This window comes from Mixophyes fleayi, chromosome 3 (genome assembly GCF_038048845.1).
Source record: "Mixophyes fleayi isolate aMixFle1 chromosome 3, aMixFle1.hap1, whole genome shotgun sequence".
In the NCBI taxonomy this organism is placed as follows: Eukaryota; Metazoa; Chordata; class Amphibia; order Anura; family Limnodynastidae; genus Mixophyes; species Mixophyes fleayi.
Genome location: NC_134404.1, coordinates 193679239 through 193698205, shown reverse-complemented (window position 1 = coordinate 193698205; position 18967 = coordinate 193679239). Strand labels below are relative to the sequence as shown.

At 40.0% G+C, this 18967-nt stretch overlaps 2 protein-coding genes across 5 annotated transcripts in view; one reads left to right on the top strand and one right to left on the bottom strand.

Moving 5' to 3' along the window:
• NT5DC1 (5'-nucleotidase domain containing 1) overlaps nucleotides 1-18967 on the bottom strand; it is a 332570-nt gene that overhangs the window by 186225 nt on the left and 127378 nt on the right. The window lies entirely within an intron of this gene.
• The window catches only part of COL10A1 (collagen type X alpha 1 chain), an 85294-nt gene continuing 67765 nt past the window's right edge, over nucleotides 1439-18967 (top strand). Inside the window, exon 1 of one of the 2 annotated variants that reach the window (XM_075202948.1) lies at nucleotides 1439-1764. Coding sequence is in view for 1 of the 2 variants with exons in the window: in XM_075202947.1 (XP_075059048.1) it covers nucleotides 17410-17448 (39 nt within the window). In the remaining variant the exon portion in view is untranslated. Of the gene's footprint in view, nucleotides 1765-17197; nucleotides 17449-18967 lie in introns of those variants that run through there. The other variant, XM_075202947.1, reaches the window with a different exon arrangement.

Here is an 18967-nt window from a genome sequence, read left to right as displayed (position 1 = left end):
AGAGAGGCACGATGCTACATATATGGTGGACCTGCCCTCGTATAGTTCTTTTCTGGAACATGGTCCTTGCACTTATAAACTCTGTGTCAGAACAACAGATAAATAAGGACCCCTGGTCAATCCTTCTCTCCCGTCCTATACCTGATGAGAGCGTGCCTTCTAACAAGCTTATCTCCCATATACTGACAGCTGCTAAATGCCTAATAGCAAAGCATTGGAAAGACCCCAATGCTCCCTCCATGCAGGAAATATGGTCTTACATTTGGCATGTCACAAGCATGGAGAGTATAAAGTACTATCTGCACGATAAATCACAAAATTTCGACAGGGTGTGGGCCCCATGGTATTTGCTAGAAAGCCGTAGTTGCCTATCCAGTACAGCTCCCCCTCCTATAGTTGGAATATAGTTCTTTGGCCGCCTCTGGATCCTCCGGGCTGGATACGGCGCGCTGTTGATGAGTAACACCTGTCTGCTATTTAATTGCCTATTTAATTGTTTGGTTTAGTTCCTCCTAGTCATGTTCCATGTATACTTATTAGCAATATTGTCAATAGAATTTGTGCCTTTCTACCTCCCTCCCCTTCTCCCTCCCTCTTCCCCCCCTACACCATTGATATAATGTATAAAACATGGAGGAGACACCTTGTATATTAATACTCTTGAGTTCAATATGTTTGTATTTCTCCAGTTGTTTCCTCTTCAAATAAAGTTTTTTTTAAAAAAAGGGTATGTGTTATTATCATCATTACTATTTTAAATCAGACCCTCCATCCCGCAAGGTAGCCAGTCCAACAGCAAGAACTCTAGCGTGACAGCTGAATCGGTTTTGATCTCTTCCAGGCTGGCTTTGTCTACATGTCACAACTCTATTGATGTACAGGAGGAAGAAATCCTGCCTGAGAGAGTATACAGTGTATTGCTGGATAAAAAAATCTCTCTTTGGTGAACAGAGCCCAGGGAAAACTCAAGTTTATTTGCTTACAACATAGTGTGCAAGGTCCTATGCAGTAAATAAAAAAAATAATGCTAGAAGACATGGTGACAAGTCCACGTTAAAATAGCAATTATGATAATACCACAAACAGAATAAGAAAAAGCTTAAGAAAGTAGCTTTACAAAAATATGTATTTGCTTGTATTGGATGCAAATAAGCATTACATACAAAGATGCACAAATTAAAATGAAAAACGAAGAGGGAGGAGAAAAGAAACAAAAGAAATAGACTAATAAACAGAGGAAGATAAAATATCACTGTCATATTTTTGCAAGATATATAAATAATTTTGATTTATTAATTAGAAACACTTAGGAATGCATTTTCCAAGCCACACGGATCCAACCTCAGTATAAAGACACTGCCAAGATAAATGTCATAGCCTTCCTTAATTTAACACATGGGATCAGATGAATGAAAATCCAATTCCCCTTCCACTTCTCAAAAAGAGTGTCTTGCTGCTGGGAAACAAAGAAATGATTTTCTCCTGGAAATGAATCAGAAGACATACCATATTTCGGTAGCCAGAATATAATTCAACCGAGCTCGGTATAAAAAGTAAAAAAAAAGTTCAAAATCAATCATATAAACATTGTTTAAGGGAAAACTGCATTCCTTAACAGAGCTTGCGGATCACAGTGTGTCCAGGCTGTGTTGATGCTCACAGTTGGGAAATAGGCAGACCCAATGTGACTGGACTTGGTGATGACCTGTGCATACAAGTACAAACAGGAACTGGACAATTAGAAATTTCATCATTCTACATAAGGTAGGACCACAATGTAACGTATTATGTAAATTATTTTACAAGCAGAACGTTATTTTGAACATTTGTTTTCAGCATAGCTTACATTTTTTCTTCACTTGAAGTCATATGCAGCTTAAATATGTGTGAGGTGGCAAGAAGCACAGAAGACTGAAATATTCATTTGAATCCTAACAAAGAAACAATTTCTAACTCAACCAAATAATCACAAAAGCATACATGGAAAGTAATATAGTGTGTCTGGTTAGAATTAACTTTTGATTTAAAGATAGCATTAACTTGGCTATACGTACAGTGAAATAGACATTTAGAGAAGTGGACTTGGCAGGCTGAGTGTTTCAGCTGAAAGTTAAATAATCTATGAAAAGAGTTTGCTTACTTACTGAATTTATCTGTGAGCCTAAAGAATGTTTAAATGACTTTATCAAGAATTATATGCAAGCTACTAGTAAACCAAAACAAAAGGATATTGTGAACCTGCTGTTATGAAACAAATGACATCTGGATTGTGAAACTATGTGTTTTTGTCTATTCAAGGTTTCTGAGGCAAACATAAGAAGCTTCTTAATAGTATGCAAGCAATTTGGGTACAATCAATACATTGCATTTTATGAACAATTTTAAATATTTATAATCTATATATGCAACTTCAGTAGAATTACAAGTTTATAGTATTTGGCATATAAAGGAGATATTAGTATGTCTTAGAAGTTAAAATTAACACAAATATTATTTGAGTATATGTTTTCTGCTATGCATACAAGTATATTGCATACATTGTTGAAAAGTCAGTCAAAAGTTTTTTATGATACAATATACAAGTACCCTGTATCAAAACTCTATGCATATGTTTAATATGTATGTATACAACCATTTAGGCTGACTGAATAATCAATAGTTCACCCTGTTCCATCCATTTTACACATTAATACTTTCATGGAAGAACAGGTCCATTAAATCACAGTGTAAACTGAAGAAGAATCCTATATACATACACACACTCATTCAAGAAGTGCTGCTGTACAGAGGAGGGAGGATATGTAGTCATTTACATGAGTCCCTTCCCTCTACTGGAGGGTAAAATCTAAATTTACTACCAGAAACACCTCAGAAGAAGCCCACACAAACACGGGGAAAACAGAGAGGGCCCTCGTGGGAATTGTATTCATGACCTCAATTCTGTGACTCAGCGATGCTAACCAATGTGCTGCCCATTAACTATGAGTTGACTTGTTTACTGTACATGAAATCTTTAAACAATCAAGTGTGGCACTAGGGAGTGCAGGCATGTAGCAAGGCCGGACACCTCAAAACACGTCCACTATGCTAAAACCACTCTGTACTTACTGCCTTCTATTAACATATGCTGTATCATACCATTTTAATACAGAAGTGTTGCTTATAAATGTATAAACTCCTGTAAATTATATATTTATAAATGGTGATTTTGATGTTATTGCATAAAATTGGTATAGCTTATAACAAGGTATTTATAAGGAAAATGGTTAAAAAAATTGGGGATATTAGAAGTCACATAGGATATTTGTGACCAGTATAAAAGCAATAACCTGTATTAAAGCAATCAACTTGCGTCCTCATGGGAGTACATTATACCATATACCTTAAAGTTGAAGTGGGTGGAGGGTAGGTAGCAAATTTGGAGCTAGGGCCCTGAAAGTCCTAGTTTCTGCAGTGAGGGCCAATTATATTACAGCCAGAAATCATTTTTTATTAATATTATTATTGTTACCTTTATACAGCAACAAAATATTATGCCCTGCTCTACATAAATTGTTTAAAAATTTCCATCAGTCTCTGGCCAAGTAAATCTTATAGTTTAAATTCTAAACCACACAAACATTAAAACCTATCAGTATGTTTTTAGACTGTAGGAAACCCATGTAAACAATGGGAGAACATACAAACTCCACAGAAATAGGGTCCTGATTAGAACAGTACCCATGGACACTATATCTGTGGAGTTTTCATTTTTACAATGCTGTGAGGCAGCAATGCTATCCATGGACCAGTATGACCCTTACTTAGCAAGCAACCTTTTTCCCTTGCTACTTACTATCCAACCACACAGTAAGTAAGACATGTTTGGACAGTCTAAAAGGCCAAAAGCAGATCCTGTGTACAAGATTGTTTTCCATTTTTAATAGGATTGTTTAAACATTTGAAGAATGTCTTTCAGTTTACTGTAAAGGGAATGTTTTTCTGAAGATCATGTATTTTTTGCTATAAAGGTGGTTTCAGCTACTTGAGAATTAATAATTGTGCTAATAATGATAAAAAGTAAAGTAAAGTAAGATATTTTAGTAAACAGAGAAAATGCCTTTAAACTGATAGACAATTTTATTTTTTCCCCACATGTAAAATATAAGCATTTACTTCAAGCCCAGTTGAAAAACAAGTAATAAAAAGCCCCAATTGCAGTCATCTGTCCAGGAAGAAACTCGCTTTTATTAGTAACAAGATAACTGTTGAGGCTCATTTACATATAGGCATATTATGAATGTATTTACAGGCATGGTTAAGCTTATATAACAAGGACAGCGTTGTTCATGTACAGTCGCCATCCTCTTGTGGCTATCGCCATGTCAGGATAGCGGTAGCAGAAAATAGTGAAAGGAAATATTGTTCTTTTATTTTAATAAAGCTTTTTTCTCCAAAAGTAAATATTTAAAACTAATTTTTTATTTTTTTTTAATTTTTAATATATTTTTGCTATTTTTTTTTCTGTCGTTTTCCCAACAGAAATGAAAACCCATGCCTGTACTTTGTGAGACTTACTGTTTTGTTGGTTTGAGAAAAATATAGTATTTGCTGCTAGCTAATAGCTATATAAGTGTTTCATTTTTAGGTGGTAAATGTTCTTTAAGAATAACAGACTTATTTGAACATATTGTTTGAAGTACAGTGCAGTACATTTTCAGTCCGAAGCAGTGCATTTCCTGAATCCTTTATACCAGGGTTAGCTCTGTTGTTGTGGTAAAAGTCCCTGCAAACCCCGCAAGACAGCATTATGAGATTTACTTTTTATTAAACAACAACTAGAGTGCCCAAGGTTGCCTGCGTCTGCCCTAAGGTGGAATGAATGACCATGAATGTTTAATTAAAAATTAGAATGGGCCAAGTTAAGAGGGATATAACTTTCAATGGAAATTTTTTCTTTTAAAAAAGTCAAGAAATAAAACATGCTGGCAGTTTTCTAAAATACCACCTACTGCCCCAACTCTTTTCTCTTCATGCTTCCAGTTATTAAAGAGTGTGTTGTCTTTTATTGAAGGCTGCATTTCAGGTGCAAAGGTATTTCAGATGAATCTGAAACTGTGGGCACTACAATTTATTTTATTTCTGCTATTTTGAGACTGAGGGTACTACTAGTTCATTTTTTATGGGTTCAGTAATAATTTTATTATTACGGGGCATCTGTTGTTATTTCATGATGGTGGCAACACTTATAATGCACACTTGTGGCATTACAAGTGCAAGTATGCACAGGCATATGCTAGCACTTGTAGTTACAACAACAACTACAAGTACCAGGGTGTATGCTGGTACTTGTATTTCCACAAGGGGTTAAACTATATTTTTACAATATTGGCCTGGTACCCAACAGCCTGGTGTACCAGGAGGAGCCAGTGCTACTCATCTTTTGGCCAGTACTCTCTAAGTGCAGGGGCCAAATCATTTTTGGGGGCAACCCCTAGAGGACTTGGTCCAATGGCAAGTAGGCTGGGATTTTAGAAAGAGGAGAAAATAATTGTATCCATGTGAGCCCAACAGGGTGGCTCACTCCCAGCCGGTAAAGCCAGGCCCACTACATCTTGCCAGGCACGCCACATAGGCAAATCTTAAATGCTTTGTTTTTTATTTTATTACAATAAAATATTATTTATTATTTTAACAGGCTGGACTAATGATCGTGCACCAGGAGGGAATCAGGTGTATCTTAAAAGAAGTATCTGTGCCTGCTTCCACCCTTACATAGTAGTATGGTCTGTATGGCCTACACAAGCTCGCCCTTTACCTCTCTGAGCATAGTCTTGGATATATGCTGTTTTACTGGACATGCACATTATGGAAACGTGCATTTTATGCACAAGCCCCTTTGTCTAATGATCTATGTTCTTTTTAATAAAGTTTTAATTAGTTAAAGGATAGTTAAACTCAAACTGGTAAAATGCATTGTTCATTTTTACCCGGACTGTCCACTGCAGATTAGTAAAAAAAAGTTTTAAAATTCCGTTTTGTTGAACAATTTTAAACCACATCCCACATTCTCCAAACAGTGGCTAAATGGTTTCTTGTATTGAACTAAATGTTCAGATGACAATGAATAGCATGACTATTATCCTTGCTACATAACATTCTTTATTATATAGTAATGCAAGTTAGGAAAGCTACACCTTCTCTCAAAAATATCTGCTTTCAAGAAAGCCATAAGTAGAATGTTTTAGGAATTTAAGGTATATAATTTTTTATATATTAATGTCAATATATGTTATTTTAAATATGTTTTATGATCATCCCTATGTCACACTGCCATCCATTGCAGTAGTCCTGAAGTGACACTTTACAACTTATCCCGAACGACGGCAAATCTTGTTATTTTTATCCCCCCTTCTCGGTGTGATGAGACGATTGCAGCATTTCATCACAGAGGGCAGGGCCAATAAGATGCAATTGACAGCGTCACACCCATCTGCTCTTGCCACTTGAACCGAAAGGAACAGTCAAAGTTGGCAACTACTTTCTTCAGACTTATTTAGACTTCACGTGTCAGGAAAATCAGTGCTAACAATGTGGTGCAGTTTATTTACTCCTCAATCTTTGACATCTCCCGGAGTCCATGACACCTCATTACACAAAGCTTTGCACCCACTAAAATATACAAGTGAAAAACCTTAATAAATACAAAAATATACCATTACACTAGTTTATTCTAATAAACCTGAAATCAATGCAATTTTCATGTAAGAAAAATCTGAGTAGATTAAAAACATTACTGATTACTATTCTGCAAAATAAGGCATGCAAGATTATGCAGCAAATAGTACAATGTAAATTAATGGTATGAAAAACTTGATAGCTGAACAAACACAAGAAATTACTAAACATAGAGTTTAAAGGAAAAAAAAGATGTAATAACAGAAGTATCAACGAATGAAATATGAAACAAAAGAACATGTCCATTTCAGGACTGTAGTTTACATTTCAAATTTTTTTATGTTTTTGCCAATCCAAGACTTTCATGCTCTGGTGAAAAAAAAATAGTTTTGAATAAGTTAAAATTGGCATGTAATTCTACCTTAGTCTAGTCATTTTATATAATCTCAAAGGCATATCAAAATAGCCAGTATTGGGCCGAATGAAATAACACCAACAGCTTAATTTCAAATGGGCACATCTTGAACCACATTCTTCAGACTGTATCCTTAAAATGATGAACTCTCACTTTATGTGCATAAACAGAATGAATAGAAACGATAAAAAAAATGTATATTTACACTGTACTTGTCACAGTGAGATTTCTCTGTATACTACATTTAGCTGTGGGTAGAATTTCTAATTGGCTGAGCAACCAAAAAATGGTTTGAAAATTAAATTATTTGTCTTTCAGAAATGTCAGATATCAGGTTTCTCTGATCAGGTTTGTCATGTTAAGAAAAAATGTGACAAGATTTTTGGCGCCTGTGCAAGTTGCATAATATTTCTTGATATTGGCTGAGCTATGTATACTACCACTGCATTCTTATTGAAAGTGATACAGAGCAATGGGTTTTAAAATGAAAATCTCACACAGCACACCTGGGAAACATTGGCTTGGAAAGAGTTGTTAGCAATGTTATAGGCAATTTACAAGAAAATTGCAACTGTCAAAATGAATGAGCAATTACCTGCACAGAAATATGAGTCCATGCCACTACATACAATAAAAGGACAGTACAAGTTTACAACTAAGAATATAGAAGACTGTATAACTGTGTGGCTGCTGCTATTTCCACCACACTCAGATATATCCTAAATGCCCCATGGTCAAACATGCGTTTGTTTTTCTTTTACTTTAAACACATACTTGCCAACTCTGAATATATCCCATCCTGGGGGCGTGGCCACACAAATCGCATCATCCTGGCCCCAACCCTCTGTCAAACTATACAATTTTCGGCCTATTACAGCATGGAACGGGGTCACGATGATGTGATTAGCTCCGCCCCCGCCCAACCAATGAATCGTCCAGGATGTGGAAGGTTGCCCTGCTCTCTCTCTCAAAACTCTCAAAAATTCGTGAGTCTCCCGGACATTCCGGGAGTGGGCAACTATGCTTTAACAACTTTGTAATACCAAGATAGCTATTGCAGTATGACAACATCCGAGCTGCTCTAACCAGAGGTCTAGAAACATTGTTCTAAAGAGAGCAGACAAAAAGCTTCAATAAAAAAGGAAGCTATTTTTCTGTAAAATCTATTTGAGTATTAAACATCCCAGTCACACCTAGTTATGGATATATGCGATACTAAAATTTTCCCACTACTATATGTCATCAACGAAGTGCACTGTATCACTTTGGTATTACACTCATGAAGCTTGATTGTCCGGTTGGAGCTCTTTAACGTGCATGCATTTCTACTTTTCTAGTCTTTGGAAATGCCTAAGTCTGTGGTGAGTTGTAAAAATATGAAAACGTACTTTATACAAAAATGTAAATATTCCATGAAAGTCCGGCCTCCTATAACAGTATAACTGCTCCATTCAAAAATTCAAATCTTTTCAATTTATGGCTTAAATTGACAGAGCGAGGGCACATCGGGGCTGCCTTAATTACACGTTTGAACCTTTTTTTTTTTTCTAAACTTTCGGCAAAGTGCACTTAGAAATGCACTAGACTGTCAACTTGTAACTGGAAAGAGCAAAAAGTCTCACATTATAAAGTAAAAGATGGTACCTGATCTCCAAATACTCAACATTGGTACAAAAGTACTGTTTCTGCAATACAAGGAACACCGCTAAATAATGTGCTCTCTCCACCCCTTTATATAACTTTAATAAACTCACTCCACAAAATGATAACTCAGTTTGCATTGCTCTACAAAAGTGGGTACCCCACTTCTTGTTAACAGGGAAAGCCCTCACTCCACCTAAGTTTTTCCATCGGCCAGTGCGCTGCTTATCCTCCAAGCCACAATCTTTTTTATTCTGTCTTAAAAAAAAGGATTTAGGCTAGGTACACACTGAAGCATTTTCCGACCAACGTGTTCTCTCAAATGATTGTACCTATGACTGAAAGTCCGATCAGTCTGACGATTCATGCATACACACTGACAAGATTTATATTCAGATATGTGCTCTTCATCTGTCCTCTAGTCTTCAGAGAATGACAGGACAATATACATTCATTCATTATTGTCACACTGAGTAAAACAGCACTCTCTACATTTATTCACCGGGACATTCATCGCTAGCATAGGCTGAAAAGAACACGACTCTATGGAGATTGTGAGCATGAGTGCATATACACTACATGATCGGTCAGTGATTGATCAGAAAATAGTAAACAGTATGACCAACCAAATGAACACTAACCCGACTTCCAACCAAATGTCAGCTGATTTGCCCGATTATTGGACGAAACCGCTCCAGTGTGTACCTAGCCTTAGATTCTCCACTTTAAAGAGTCGCACATCGGGAAATTGAGAGTACTTATCATTGCTAAGCTTATCAGACAAAGTAGATTTGTTGTAATTAGTAGCCATGGAGGTCATAAATGAAAAAAGAGTTGTATTGGATTCATATATTACACCTTCCCTGGTGTTCTATGCATGTTTAGATGTGAGTGAACTATCGACATGTGGGCACAGTGAATTAACTTGTAAAGCGAAGATTGTATTAAACCAGACCTAAGAAGGAATTAACAATCTGCTAGGAAAGGAGAGGGCTCTGAACAGAGAAATGTGATAGGCTTTGTGGATTTAACTGGCCATACAGGGGCAGATAGTGAAACACAACTTCTTGTTTTTGTAGTTTCACCATTAATGTGTTGAGCAAATTGTAGCTGAAACATAGGTACTAGCATTAGATTGCTTAAACCTACTAGAGAGAAAAGGAATCCAAATTGAATAGTATACAGGTACCCAGTCAGATCTGATAGAAATTGAGGAAACTTAAACAGGTTTAATCAAAATTTCAAAAACCTGAGATAAAGCAGCATTATGAGGGATTTACCTTCTTCCCAGAAAGATAAAGTCCAAGCAAATGCTTCATCAGAAAACAAACAAAAGGATATAGACTTTAGCTCGGTCTGAACAAAATTGACAGGTTGCAACCCAACAGAGCATTCATTGAGAAAGCCACAACAGCGTTTATGTTCTTCGAAACAACAACAGGGAAAAGGAATGCATACTACCTGAAAAACTGATGCATGCACTGGAAAAGCAGAGATTGGCGCCATCATTAATTATATCCATGTAGCTGGACAATTTTAGCAGGAACTGAATTATCTGGTTGCTATTCTGTTTCTCAAATAGAGGTTGAGAAAAATGTAAGAACTGTGGAGGATTTGGAACCTACTTTTCCATTAAGGCCTTTTTGTTGGCATACCAGGCTGTGAAGTCTAATGGGCACCTCTGTATTTATCAGAAGTCTGGGCAGGAGTGTGGGGGCTTTTCCACAAGGTATCTACTGGTACCCCAGAGCAGCCTAGAAGGCATTAGCTGACTAACAGAGAAAATACAAAATCCAAGGTCAGAGACAGGCAAAAGGCAAGCCACAGGTAATACAGGCTTGTGTAGCTGGGTCAATATCAATAAACCAGTCTTTGCTTCACTCAAAGATACCCATTGCCCAGGAAAAGTACGAATAAATGGGCAGATCTTAAACAAGTTCTGTTCTGTCCTGACACCTTTGCAGTTAGATAGTACATCAGCTATACGAAATCAAACTTAGGAAAAGCAAACAGCTCTGTGGTTATTTTTTTATTACAAATCACTAAAAGAATTCCACATGAAGTTGACTATACAGGGAGACTAAGAGAGGGGTGGGAAGAGAAAGCAGAGTAGGATCTGAGCCTACTGAGTTTACTCCTGCTACCTACAGAAACCATGTGGACCTATACGATTAAACCCTTGATATTAAGGATGCCTCAAATTTATAAATTTAAGCCTTCCAAATGGCTGACATTTTTTCATTCATGAATGTTTAATAGATTCCATTAAATATGAAATGCAGTTTTATTATGTTATTAATAATTTAATTTTATAAATATAATGCCCCCATATTACACTGTGCTTTACAAAGATTTTTTTTTTTCATAATTATATTTTATTTATAAAAAGTGCCAATATATTACTCAGTGCTATACACTGAGGGGATCGTGCTACAAGCAAATAGCATAAAATTACATAAAACAGAAGGTAAAGATAAAACAAGATCAAACAAGCCTACAATCTAAGAGGTGAGGGAAACACTGGATATGTAACAATTGTAGTTGTTGGCAGGGCCGGTGCTAGGGTTCTCAGCACACTAGGCAAAGTTTCAAAAACACCCCCCCCCCCCCACCCCAAGACACACCAAATACCCACCTCCCAGACCCCCCCCCACACACTTCACTTTTGGTAAAAAAGAAAAAAAAAAAGTTAGGCCTTACCTCCTACAGCGGTCTGGCTGCCGTGATGTTTCATAGAGAACGTTGTCCAGACTCCACTGCTGTCCAGGGGCAATCACAGGATTTCTAGAGGTGAAGTATCCAAGTATTAGAAATGGGAACAAAAACTTGTGAGAATGACCCATCACACTGCTCCCCCTGCAGCATACTGCCCCCCCACTGCTTGACCATGTCTTCTCTCCCCCCCCCCCTGCAGCACCATGTCCTCTGTCCCCCCCCTGCAGCACCATGTCCTCTGCCCCCCCCCCTGCAGCCCCATGTCCTCTGTCCCCCCCTGCAGCACCATGTCCTCTGTCCCCCCCCTGTAGCACCATGTCCTCTGTCCCACCCCCTGCAGCACCATGTCCTCTGTCCCCCCCCGCAGCACCATGTCCTCTGTCCCCCCCCTGCAGCACCATGTCCTCTGTCGTCGTCCCCTGCAGCACCATGTTCTCTGTCCCCCCCCCCCCTGCATCACCATGTCCTCTGTCCCCCCCCCCCCTGCATCACCATGATTTTATTGGCACGTCATGCTCTATATTCGACTTGCAGCAAGTCAATAATAGAGCATGACATGCCGATAAAATAATTATTTTATCCACCATAGTGTTTAAATCAAAGATAGATCATGAAGTGCAAAATAAGTTATTTTTCCACTGCATATTTGGCAAATCAAATATAGAGTATGACGTGGAAAATAGTAGTTTTTATACCATTGAAAAAAATACTATTTTCCACCTCATGCTCTATATTTAATTTTCAAGCTATGTGGGAGAAAAATTAATATTATTTGCAACTTCATGCTCTATCTTTGATTTAAAAACTATGGTGGATAAAATAATTATTTTATTGGCACGTCATGCTCTATTATTGACTTGAAGCAAGTCAAATATAGATCATCAGGTGCAATAAAATAATTATTTTAACCACCATAGTTTTTAAATTGAACATAAACCAAAAAAGGGTGACATAATAATAAAAAATCCCACCCCCAACATTTTTTATGACTACACACTTTAATTTATTAAATGAAATTAATAATACCCCCCCAAAAAAAAGATAAATACTTACTGTTTTGGATCCTGAAGGCTGGGAGGCTCTTCTTTAATGGCTGCCCACCGCTCCTCACCTTCTTTACCACAAGGGAGAGGGGTGGAGCAGCCAATGCATGCTGGGAAGGGAGGGGGGCGATGGGTATTAGGAAACTTTATTCACACTGTCTGCCGGCAGACAGTGTGATCTATTGCAGGCAGCACAGGCGCTGGGAAGATCTGACACCTGATCACTGATGTGAGTGATCAGGTGATCAGCAGTGTGATGCGCCGGGAGCCCGGGCGGGCGCACAGTGAAGAAACAGCGGCGGCACCCCGCCGCTGCTGCACCTCTCTCACACTTTTCTCCGCTGACTAGATTTTCAAATCTAGTCAGCGGCAGCGGCGCCCTGCAGGTCCCGGCGCCCTAGGCACCTGCCTAAGGTTGCCTAATGGGAGCGCCGGGCCTGGTTGTTGGTGGCAGCTATTGAGCTCTGGGGGGTACCCAAGGCAGCGGCTCCCTGGTACCCCATCCGTTGGAAACTCCCCCCTTGTGTTCTGCCCCTACCCTTGCTGCTCACCATAGCAGGCTGGAAGTGGAAGCGGCATCCACTACTCCTGAGACTCAAAGCTTGGCGCTTGACTGTAACGACATAGCTAAGCACCACAGTCCCAGCATATAATCCAAATGAAGAAGCAGCAGTATGACATCACTCATTCAATGTTTTAGGCATCTTCTGACAATTGGCATCAAAGGCAATCATATCGGTATGCATAATGGTAGCGCCGACCCTGGTAAGTAGGGATACATGTTAGTGGATACACGCAAAGTGCTTGGCTCCTGGCTGCTGTTTGATACAGGTACTGTGCTAATTCCTAGCTACAGGCAGTTGATAACCACAGAATGAGCGGTACTTCATTATTCTGGGTAATTGGTGACCACAGGCACAATGATTGTTCCTGGCTCTGGGCAGTTGATGATTACAGGCCTTGTGCTAGCGCCTGGCCCCAGGCAGTTGATGATCATAGGTACAGTGCTAGTTTTTAACTCCAGGTTAAGTTGGTAATTGCAGGTACAGCATTGGTTCCTGTCTCTGGGGAGTTGGTAATAGGTATTTTGCTTAGTAATACACAAGCGCTCTTGTTCATTAAAGGTGATGTCTGGACATGTAAGTGAATGCAAGACTCTAGCCCTCCCTAAGATAATACTGTGTTAAATCCTGTATCCAATGTAATTTTCTGCCAACAATGTCTCTAGAACCACAAAATTTGCTTAAAATACTAACTTACAGCACATATGTCACCTTCAATGCAAAGGTGCAGAGTGAGCAAAGATAAAGCCTTGCAAATTCTCGCATTGTGGAAATCAGAGGAAAAGGCACGAATAAAAAGAGGCAGAACAGCTCCATCTGGTCACTCGTTTGCAGTGTCAGACAGGGGCATGAAGGGTCCACAGGGGACTGCAACGCTAGGGGCCCACCAGAGGGGGTGTGGCCAGCCACCATAGAGGTGAGACCAGATACTAGAAGGGGAGTGGTCAGCCCACGAAGGACAGCTAGCACCATAGTGTAATATATAAAGAATGCAGTGTGTATATAAAGTGTACGCAGTCTTGACCTGCCCCTTAGATTGGTCAGAACAGTCACCAAAAATAGGGATTGTCCAACTAGTCCAGGATTGGCTGACCTGTGGCACTCCAGATGTTGTGAAACTACAAGACCCAGCATTCTTTGCCAATATTTAGCAGCTTATTTCTGGCAGGGTGTGCTGGGACTTGAAGTTTCACAACACCTGGGGGTAAATGTATCAAACTGAGAGTTTTACGGCGTGTTTGATAAACCAATCAGATTCTAGCAATTATTTATTTAGTACATTCTACAAAATAAAACCCGCCGGAAAACTCTCAGCTTGATACATTTACCCCCTGGAGTGTCATAGGTTAGCCAAGCCTGCACTAGACTCAGAACATTTTACCACCTGTGGCTGCTGGTTTCTTTAGTTGTGGCTTGTCTGGATCCTGGAATGTTGGGGGCCCTATTTGGAAAAAACAATGGGTACGTTTAGAAAATTCCAACCAGCCCCGCCATTAAATCAATAAGACCCACAATTAATACTTAGGCCTTCCTCCAGCCCCAACATTCAAGTAATAGTATTCCCATTTAATAAACCTATTTCCCTCCCTTCAGACAGCCCCTGCAATAAATTAATCGCATTTACGAATAAATATACCTATTTCCTGCAAACCGTCACTACCATTAAATAATTCATATTCACAATTAATAAAAAGACTTCATGCTCCTCAAACTCAGCCCAACATTCAATTAATAGCCTCAAAACCACCCCATCTTAAATTAATAGACCCACTATAAAATTAAATTGGCCCACCTTCATCCTACAAACAAAATAGCACCCATTATTTAGCTACCACCTACCACACACATTACATTGCCACAAGCCCGCTGTGCCATCACACACACATTACTGTGCCCCTTCATCACCATGCTGTGCCTCCTTATGATCACACTGCACCCTCCATGCTGCTTTTGCCCCCCCCCTTCATCACCCTGTGCTATGCTGCTTTGGCCCCCCTTTCACTCTCTGCCATGCTGCTTTGGCCCCCCTTTGCACTCTCTGCCATGCTCCTTTGGCCCCCCTTTGCACACTCTGCCATGCTGCTTTGGCCGCCCTTTGCACACTCTGCCATGCTGCTTTGGTCCCCCTTTGCACACTCTACCGTGCTCCCCCTTCACTCTGGTGTGCTGCCCTTTCACTCTGTCGTGCTCCCCCCTTGCTTCCGTTCCTTCACTTACCTTTTCTATCGGCTTCTTTCTTCTCGACTCCTCTCTGCGGCGATCCTCACTGAACGTTGGCCGTTATGACGTCACGCCCAACATTTAGTGCGAACGGAGCAGAGAGGAGTCAGTGAGCGCCGTGGTCACATGAATATTTTTTTTTTGCAAAGTTTTCCGCTCCCCCCACCAATGAAGAGGGAAGCAATCAGGGTCGGGGTCTACTGGGGGATAGTCCGGTCCCCTGGTGGCCCAGTCTGACCCTGCTTGTTTGTTTATTAGACACAATATGAAGAAACTCCAAGAGGGGGTTACTGACACACACATTCACATTGGCCAGGGAGAGGACCAAGTACAAACAATGCCGCAGAAGATACAAGGTCTATACAACCATCATTTAACATTTTAATTGTGAAGTAAACTACCTTTGGTGTACTTCTGGTTTAATGGACAACCGCCAGAAGCCTGATTAATTCCTTTAAAAGTAGGTCATCTCTACATATGTCAGAAATAAGACATCAAATACCTTTTATGTGGAGAGGGCCACATAATACAACAAAAAAATAGCATCCCATTTGGGAACCACCATGGACTTCCATAGCAACAATGCTCAATTTCTGGGATAGTGTCAGGAAAAAAATTCAGCAGATCTCTAACCCTGGATTCAGCCTTGCTATTTTGTTGCCTTGCTTGTATAACACTGAAACAGTTATTCTTTGACCACAGTTCTTGAAAGACTATTTCCAGGAATTTCTAATTAACTTCACCTGTTCCCAATCAGCGGCCAACCAGAAGTAATACCAGGCTATTTAAATCCAGTAGCTTCCTGTGCATGATTAGTGTAGTTTATACCTGTGATCTTCCCTTGTTATTTCTACCATGGTTACCTTTATCAAACAAGGTTATCTTTGACTACATCTCTGTTTTATTATCTATGTACTGACTTTGATTTTGTTTACGCTACACTTCTGCCTGCACTCACCTTGGCTTGTTCCTGACACTCTAGCAGTTGGACTCCTTCACTGATATCAGATAGGTTATAGACTAATCAGGATTCAAACATGGAGTCTGCCTAAGCAGATTCTGTTCTGACCCAGCAAGTGATTGCTCTCAGGCCCAGGTTATACAGGTTATGCAAAATTAGGTTTAGTATCTTATTGGCCATTTACAACCACAAAATCAAGAATCGTAAGTCCATTCTTTCTCTCCTATAACTCATCAGGAATCCCATTTATCTCTGCCTTCAATGTTCAGCAGATAGACATTTCCTTAATGGGAATTCCTTACCCCATTTCAAATTACAATCTTTCTAATTCTGCCCTTAAAGCGATAAAGTGGGTTGTATAATATCATTGTTCACAGATGAGACTGTGGCTTCAGTGTTCACCTTCTTTGAACAAGACAGACACAAATTAGAGAATCTAGACGATTCCTCTGAAGGACTAAATTTACTCGTCAATCCTATCAAAGTGGCTGTACTACAGCTAAAGCTATTTTAACAATTCTCTCCCAAGAAAGACATACAGAGTCAAGGTAACCACTGAATTCCACATATGGGTTTCTCATACTACTTGGTTGTCTCTCCACATAAGCAAAATGTTTATAGTGGTTTATCTAAGCAAATGAACAATGAGCTTGCTCAATTTCTTGAAACTCCAAATTATTTTGATGCATATAATAAGTATTCATATTGATTATACTTATGTACTTCAATAGTGTAGAGAAATTACAAAGATAGCATAGAGATGTGGATTGACAGTATCAGTAGTGTTACGATTCACGGCTGTGAATATGGTTCCTAGGCTTGTCATGTAGAAATACAGGTACAGGTAGGAGGACTCAGTGAGCAGAGATCTTGTAGATTAGTCACACTGAACAACTGAGCTGAGATGCTGGAAAGGACGGTAAACTCTGCGAGCTGATATCCAGGAATGAGTCAGAGCTAAGTCAGACATGCAGAGATACAGGAAGCAGGTAAGCTGGAGCCAGGGAGCCAAGTCTTCACACAGTCAGGGCTGACAAACAAAGAACAGGCAACTGAGTGTTGGTCCAGGTGCCTTAAATAGTGAGGTGATGACAGGCTGGACGAATGGGAGCAGAGAGGAGGAGTTCTCTCTGACAGGACGGATCTGGGCATGCGCAGATCCAGAATCAAGATGGCCGCCACCATCGGACGGACATGACGCCCGGCACCGGCAGGGATCCCCATATTTGGCATGTGAGAGTATCGAGCCCCTTATATTTGGGAAATATGTGATAAGTAATAAATGCTAAAGTTTAAATAACCTATTTGTACAAAATATTATAATGTAATTAAGTGGTATATACACAAGAGAGAATATTTGTTCTTCGTTTCTGCACAATTCAAATGTAAATAGCCACACTAATGAATAAAGTACTATTAATGGAAGTGGTCAAGACCCATCATCAGTGTGTAACCCCCTGTCACTGTGTGTAGTGTGATGTGCAAAGGGTACACAGTGCACCTCCTTCTCAAGCCCTGGCTAGCTGATGGGCATGGGTGTAAATGATCAGGGGGTCCCTGCACATGCAGGTGTTTCTCTGTAGTTAGTGGGACACAGGTAATGTCACTTTGTAATGCAGTGTAAAAGTCACAATAATTTGGGCGCCAGACCATCTCTATAACAAACTGAACTTTTATTTACACTCTTCCTCCAGCACGATAATCATAATGGTTGCAGAATATATACATCTCCTTACTCTCTCCAGCACAGTTCTTAATGAGCAATACGAATATGGTTGCAAATATCTTATCACTCCTCCTGCACAGTTCTTGTTATCCAGATGTTAAATAACATAATTTACATGTCTCTTGCACTCCATACTCACTGCAGATCACCCTTTCTGCAGGGGCACATGCATGGATGCTAATAGGCAGGCAGCCTCTCCTCCATGCAGCTCTGACACACTCTGTGTACCTCTCAACTGCAGCTCATCCCTCCTCTGCGGGGATAATGTCTCCTGTGCTCTGACACGTCACTCTGTGTACTCTCAGCCTCAGGATCTGACAATACAGCTACCATGCCTCTTGTAGCAGCCCTCACTCCAGGGCCTCTTCCATGTGAAGTGTCCCCCTCTCTCTTGGGTTCTCTATAGTGGCATGGAGTTCTCCCCCCTCATCCAGGGCACACATTCCTTGCCCTGGCTCAGTCACCACGCTCAGACTTCCAGGGAATGCTGGGGGAGCCTGGGAGCTTCCACCCCACTCTCTCCCAGGTCCCCAGCTACCATCTCTCCTCTCCTGTGTCTTCCCTCTCAGTTCCTATCCCCCCTTAATCACAGCCCCTCCTTCCTCTCACTTAGTCTCACAGGCTGGGCTGGGTTATCACCATGGTAACCAGTTTATGTAACTTTTTATAAACTTCTAGCTTACCCTCTAGGTTACCCCTCCTGTATTCACTGAGGTAAAGGTTTAACTAAAACACCACTAGGGGGGTGTTACAAGTGCATCTGGCTGCACCAGCCCTAAAACACCCACAAGTGATAATTCTCCTGACAGGTGTCTATACATATGCATCCAGATCCACCTCAATCTCTATTATGTAAACACACCCCTACTATACTCGGCCTGCATTCATTCACCACTTCCTTCCCCTGTTCTGCCTATACAGTCATAAATGCAACATGAGTCCAAATCGGCACGCATTTTTGGTGCTCATGCGCAGTATGGAAATGTGTATTTTATGCAAATAAAGCAGACATACATCCAACACTAC